Below are 7,039 nucleotides of genomic sequence, written 5' to 3'. Positions count from 1 at the left end.
GAGTAAGAATACCTTTTAGCTTGCTTTGGAGCTCAGAAAATCAATTCCAACGGTTTTATTTATAGCGTACTGTTTTATTTTACGAAAAAAATCTTGGCCAAGTACTATTACATCGTGTATTATAGCATTTGCCTAGCATACACGATAGATAGGTCTCATTGAAACATAGAGAGCTACCTACACGGGAACTGACGAGAATTTTTTTTTTCTTTTTCTTGTTTATCATTCTGTCGATACAATAGACTTCCCAACTGCACTGCAGGTTTTGGTTCCAGCTCGATTAGTGGTTGCAAACCGCTGTATCTTTTGCCATGCACTCTATCTTGACTTGCATGTTGCATGTACTTTGGTATAAATTTGCATAGCAATGCCTTCAGCTCTATCCATTTAAGTAGCCAAAAATTTTCTTGCTTTTTGTCGTGTACAAGTTTTGGATCTTCTTACAGTTTTACCTTTGTTCCTCTGTGGACACAAAGCCAAGATTCTGGCAGTACAAATGCCGACCTTCAGCTGTGAAGAGGCTATCAACGAGTTTGAGGCGTTAACACGCGATGCTGGACGCGTGCAGCAGGATACACTGAAAAGGATCCTTGAGTTGAATGCTGATGCTGAATATCTGAACCACTTTGGGCTCAATGGGAGGACGGATGTACAGAGCTACAAATCATGCATCCCGCTGTGCGTTCACAGTGATCTTGAGCCATATATCCAAAGGATTGCTGATGGTGATAGCTCCCCACTGCTCACTGGGAAGCCCGTCATCTCCCTGTCTCTCAGGTATTTTTGTTGCTCGAAAATTGTGTTCTCTTATTGCACACATTGGTCTACGCATGCCCATGTTTGTAACCATATGTCTTCTGTCTTTGGCTCCAGTTCTGGTACAACAGGGGGAAAGCCCAAGTTCGTGCCATTTAATGATGAATTGCTTGAGAACACACTTCAAATATGCCAGACTTCTTATGCATTTAGGAACCGGTGAGCAGCTTCAAGTTATGTTTATAAATTGATTATTAGTTAAACTTTTGCCTGGTTTGTGGATATGCATCCTAGAATTTTAAAAACTATTCTGTTTCTTTACAGAGAATATCCCATAGGCAAAGGAAAGGCCTTGCAGTTTGTCTATAGTAGCAAGCAAATGGTAACAAAAGGTGGCATCCTTGCTACAACTGCAACAACAAACTTGTACAGGAGGCCACGCTACAAGGAAGGGATGAAGGATATGCAGACCCAGTGCTGCAGTCCTGATGAAGTTGTTTTTGGCCCTGACTTTAACCAGTCCTTATACTGCCACTTGCTCTATGGATTGGTATACTCTGACGAGATCTGTCAGGTGTTCGCACCATTTGCTCACAGCTTAGTCCGTGCATTTCAAACATTTGAGGAGGTTTGGGAAGATTTATGTGCTGATATAAGGGATGGTGTTCTCTCAGAGAAAGTTACAGTGCCATCGATTCGTGAAGCCGTTGCGAAGATCCTGAAGCCCAACCCCGAACTTGCTGACTCGATCCACAAGAAGTGTATGGGCTTGAGCAACTGGTATGGAGTAATCCCTGCCCTCTGGCCAAATGCAAAGTATGTCTACGGCATCATGACAGGATCCATGGAGCCATATGTAAAGAAATTGAGACATTATGCTGGTCACTTACCACTCATAAGTGCAGACTACGGTGCATCTGAAGGATGGGTTGGCGCTAACATAAACCCCACAGTGCCACCTGAAAAGGTGACATATGCTGTACTCCCTCAGACTGGTTATTTCGAGTTCATTCCTTTGGAGAAACCAAATGCAGAGGAGACGGAGAACAGTGCCTCCATTCATTACATAGAATCAGATCCAGTTGGCCTGACTGAAGTCGAGATTGGCAAAATCTATGAAGTTGTAATGACTACCTTTGGAGGTGATTTTCTTCTCTGTTCTCATACTATTCTGAATTGAGATTAAATGTCTGAATATCATTACAAATCCCTTTTTGGCTATGTTGTTGTAGGTCTGTACCGCTACAGGCTAGGAGATGTTGTGAAGGTAGTGGGCTTCCACAACTCAACACCTGAGCTCCAGTTCATCTGCCGCAGAAGCCTGGTCCTGAGCATCAACATCGACAAGAACACTGAGAAAGACGTCCAGCTGGCTGTTGAGGAGGCAGGAAAGCTCCTGGAAGCAGAGAAGCTGGAGATTGTGGATTTCACTAGCTCCGTGGAGAAGTCAAGCGATCCTGGCCGCTACGTCATCTTCTGGGAGCTGAGCTCCGATGCGAGCGAGGACGTCTTACAAAGCTGCGCAAACTGCTTGGACCTAGCCTTCGTCGATGGAGGCTATCTGGGTTCGAGGAAGACCAAGGCCATTGGCCCCCTGGAGCTGCGGGTTCTGAAGAAGGGAACCTTCAAGGAGATCCTAGATCACTTCGTGAGCCTTGGTTGTGCTGTGGGTCAGTTCAAGACGCCTCGGTTCGTCAACCCGATGAACACCAAGGTCCTGCAGATACTGACTAGCAGCACCACCAAAAGTTACTTCAGTACTGCCTATGGGGTCTGATCAAAACGAAATGCTGCTGGTGCGTGTTAGTCACAGTTGAGTCTGTTCTGTTTTGCTTTGTTGGACAAAACCAGGTGTGTCAGTCGCAGTTGAGTCTGTTAGCTTTTTTGCATTTCTTTTCGATTCAGTTGAGTCGTGCACATGACCGTAGCCTGTTTGCTCGGTCGTGTGCTATTGTCGTTGCTCGACGCGCGCTCTGTGCGCACGGGGAGCGAGTCGTGCGCGGCGTGATCCGGACTTGTGGGATGGCACAAGGTGGAGAAGGGTCACGGCGCGTTCTGTAGTTGCGTCTTTCTATTCGGAAATACAGAGTCAGAAAACGCAGCACTTGCTGCACCAAATTTGCGTTCCTGTGTTCACCGTGAGATGGCGTTGGGTTACTCCACAAAATTTGCTCGACTGTTTACGACATGTTCTAGTCACCAAACAAAGTATGTATCAGCATGTGAAGTTGGCCTTGGTGGCCAACCTTTGCTAGGATCAGCTTGCATAAACGTGAGATGGACCTGCCTGTGCCTTGGGCCAAGCCGGCCCAGCCAAACCAGCAGCATTCAAACATAACAACTCATTTCTACGGTCCAAGCAATGTCACGAAAGGAATAAAAGGAATCTAAGCATAGTATAATATACTCATAATTTAGGGATAGATTTAGAAGACTAGCTACTTTAAACTATTTATTGCATTATGGTATAGACATGTAATTTTTTATAAAATAGAAAAAAAGTTCATTTTACTCCCTTAAAAAAATAATAGATCATATATGGTGAGATGTTTCTGATTTCTTTAAAATTTTTAAAATTTATTAATTTTCCTAGCAAATCTCGTAAGAATTAATAAGAAAGTTGAACCGGTCCAAACTCTTCATTCAGTCGCGTGAAGCCGCGACAATGCAATTTTTCGTCGTTTGGTCTGTACTCACGCACGACGTACGTGCTTCCGCCGTATATGCATGTACACGTGCGTACACACATGCATCATGGACCACGCCCGTTGTTGCTTTCTTTCTTTTCCGCTTTTGTTTTTTTTTTTCCATAATACTGCGCGCATCGATGGCTACTAGCTCCCTGTCCGTACGTGCCGGGGTGGGTCAGGCGTGAGAGCACGCAGCACGTACGTTACGTACGTACGTGATGCCATTTGGAGTTGAACACACGCAAGCTCTACTGCTCTAGGCTCTAGGCTCTAGCAGTAGTCTAGCACGCAACGCATGGAACGAAGCTTGGACGTGCAGGCTTCACGACATGGGAGACGGAGAGCGGATGGCCGAAGTTTGCTTCGATCTCCCGTACACCGTAGACTTGGATCCCCTAGGATTGGAGACACGTTCGTGCACGTACACACGTACATTCGAGAGCCTAGCCGTAGAGAAATGCATGGTCTGGAAACTTGTGCGCAGTGTTGTGTATATGTCTACAGATATGCACCAACGACACATGCACGTCGCCTCGCTCGATCTCTGTCACAGCCGTACTTCCGTGCCGCAGTAACTTGTCGGCCGCCGGCGGACGGACACATGACGAGGTCATGCACTCAGCAGGCTACCATAATGCTCTAGACTCTAAGAGCCAACTCAAGATCAGCAACGTCTCAGCTTCGTCGTCACGCATGATACGTGGTGTGGGACGAGATGATGACCGGTGAACCAAAATAAGGCCGGACGTGCATTGCATGCCGTCCACGTGTCGTGCACAGCATACACAAAGTACGTATAGCTAGCTAGTGTTTACTTGCACACGGTCACGCACACGAACTCCCGCCACGCATGCGACGCTTTGCTTGCCTGCCGTGGGTGGATTATTGCAGATCCTGCATGCTCCACGGATGTCTCCACGCTGCGTCACCACGGGGGCCGTGTCCTCGGCTGGGTCGCCCGGGCCGCAGGTCCAAAGAAGAAGACAAGCCTCCTCCGGCCTTTTTCTGGCTTGGCTTTCCTTAGGCACCCCGCCGGAGCCTGCGAGAAAAAGTACGTGCTGGTGGTGAACGCAGCCAGATTAGAAAGCAAAGCTAGAGGGAAGCACCAAGAAGCTAAGCTGCGCTACGGCGTTTTGTCTCCCAGATTAGGCTAGCCTAAGTAGGTGGAGACCACGATTTGACTACACACCACTGCTTGTCTTTTAGTACCGATCCTTTTCGTAGCTGCTAGCCCACTACAGACCACAGGTAGGAACCACAATGATCAGATATCAAAGCTATACGCATTACCATGACGACGTGCATACACTAGATAAAAGCGAGTAGCTAGCAGTACTCCACTAGTGGAAAGGATCAAAGGAAGATGATGCCTCGCAGTCGCAGGTCGTCCATCAATAATTGTACGTGTTCTTGATAAAGCAGCAGCGGTGGTGGTCACCATCAATAAGTGGTTTCGGTCGGAGTGCCGGGTCGTCATCATATCACTCGACGGGTAAAGCCTTTAGTTCCTTGGAAACGGGGCGTACGCGGAGAAGCTGCTGCGATGATGCAACAACACTCGCGATCCAGGGACTAGCGAGAGGGAAAGATACCTGTGTACTATTACTATATACTACTATATGCAGCCAGTAGTAGGAAAAAGCAAGCACTAGAGTGATGGTAAAGCAGCCAGGAACAAGCAAAGGAAAGCAAGAACAAGAAGCAGATCGACATATGCGTGCACGAATGATAAAGGAGGAAAAGAAACAACGCGCACCGCAACAAGATCGACATATGCGCTGACCGATCGACGCACAACCAATCAATCAGCGGCTAGCTTAAGAATGCAAGCGGGTGCGTGAAGGAGGCTGGAGCGCACAAACATTTTTGCGCAGTCCTCGTACCGGCCACTCGATCGTAATGATGCTGCCAAGTGTGGAATGCTGAATGCACACCAAACAAAAACGGACGGCGCTAATAATTCTGCTGGTACCCGAACGTGCATGCAGCATCAACTTCCAACTGGAAATAAAGTGCGTTGGCCGCGTCCGTTATTCCAGAGCCCGTGACTGGAACCGAGAGGCCGCCGCGCTCCGAACGAACTCATCACGCGGAGTCTTCGTCCTTGATGCCTCCAAAGGGATCACCAGTACCGCCACCTTTTCCCGCCCGTCGTCGGAGACCGAACGAACCGAAAGGAAAAGGGAGAGGAAGAGAGAAAGGGATCGACGCCACGGCACATTGACCCGAGCCGGCGATGGAAGCTAGCAGGGGGAGAAAAGCGAAGCGGGGCGCGACGCGGCTTTGTTCCCTTTCTGCCCGGGCCGCGCCAGGGGCTACGATGCCTGCAGCCGGAAGCCGCAGCCGCGCTGCCATCGGTTGAGCATCGAAGCAACCGGGGATTCGTCCTTGGTCGTCGGCATCAGCTAGAGCGCACGATTGCAGCAGCGGTGGGGGGCAAGATGCAAGGTGAGCCGAGGACTGGAGAGGCTGTCGCACGGGCAAGCGTCGAGCACTCGAGCATGCAGGTACAGTGGACATCGGTGGAAAGTGGAAACCAAACATAAAACGAATACACCAATGCTGAATGGGTCGATTTTTTTTTTCATACACCGATTGATCGTTGATTTTGGAAAGCAACATTTTTCTAACACGGATCAAATACATCCGTTTAAACTGAAAGCCTACGCTAGCCACCAGATACTGTCGGTGCTGCTAAGGGCACCCGCAACGTAGGATATAGAGAGCGCTGTAGGTATCTGTTCCACGGCCATGCTACAACAAACTTTCGTGTGGGGCCTGCAGTTAATGCTCCCGTCCTCATCCTCTCCTCCTCCTTCCCTCCCCTCACGCCTCCTCTCTCTCTCCATGGGCCATGGCGTGACCGGGTCACGGCCACTGTCGCCCCAACCAAAGCTGCTTGCCGGGTCATTACTCTCTTCAGCTAGCCAACTGCCGGACCAATGGCCGGTTGCGTGATTGCGTCCATACTACAGAGTATGATACTACCAGTACTGAGACCTGTCCCCAGCAGATTTGGCAGGCCATTGCGGGCAGATCAAAGCGAGACAGGCAGGGCAGGAGCAGCGTAAAGATTGCCGGGTGACAGACGCACACCAGTGTCTGTGTCCCGCAAATAAAGCTGCAGGTGCAAAACAAAGGAGGGGGGCATGGCACAACGATGGCAAAGGCATCCGCAGCTGCAACTTGCGCTGCATCGCAAGCAGCAGCCAGAGCCGGTGACTCGGTGAGTCCTGTGCTGACTGGACCAGACTCCAGAAAATATAAAAGGAGCTGCTGCAAAAGCTTTTCACAGACAAGGTATCTTTCTCCCTGCATGGCCTCATTCATGTCATCATGTGTGTGTATCTTTATCTGCATCAGTGCCATGATGCCACTTTGCCACCCACTGGACACTGAAAAATTGTCACCTCCGGAAACGTGGTCAGTTGCCTCCTCGATCGAGCATCAATGCAGGAGCGACTTTTCTCCGATCACGAACACAGAGAGACTCGGCGAAGAAACAGAGCAAAAAAAAAAAAAACAGAGGAGTACGGTAACACACAGCAAAAATATGCCATGGTAAAGTAGTACTCCTACAAAGGCCCTGTTTG

At 49.0% G+C, this 7,039-nt stretch overlaps 1 protein-coding gene across 1 annotated transcript; it reads left to right on the top strand.

Annotated features, from left to right (window-relative positions):
• The first annotated feature begins 496 nt into the window (after positions 1-496).
• Positions 497-2,533, top strand: LOC101771047 (jasmonic acid-amido synthetase JAR1). Its single transcript, XM_004979359.1, has 4 exons — positions 497-777; positions 874-975; positions 1,081-1,898; positions 1,989-2,533. The coding sequence occupies exons 1-4, from the start codon at positions 497-499 to the stop codon at positions 2,531-2,533; spliced, it is 1,746 nt and encodes a 581-aa protein (XP_004979416.1).
• The last annotated feature ends 4,506 nt before the right edge of the window (positions 2,534-7,039 follow it).

Source organism: Setaria italica, chromosome VIII (assembly GCF_000263155.2).
Source record: "Setaria italica strain Yugu1 chromosome VIII, Setaria_italica_v2.0, whole genome shotgun sequence".
NCBI classification, from domain to species: domain Eukaryota; kingdom Viridiplantae; phylum Streptophyta; class Magnoliopsida; order Poales; family Poaceae; genus Setaria; species Setaria italica.
This window is presented reverse-complemented; position numbering and strand designations above follow the sequence as displayed.

Coding starts and splice junctions, on each gene's coding strand:
- LOC101771047 (XM_004979359.1), top strand. CDS start 497: ATGCCGACCTTCAGCTGTGAAGAGGCTATCAACGAGTTTGAGGCGTTA. Junction 778..873: donor GTCATCTCCCTGTCTCTCAG/GTATTTTTGTTG, acceptor CTTTGGCTCCAG/TTCTGGTACAACAGGGGGAA. Junction 1,899..1,988: donor TGTAATGACTACCTTTGGAG/GTGATTTTCTTC, acceptor ATGTTGTTGTAG/GTCTGTACCGCTACAGGCTA.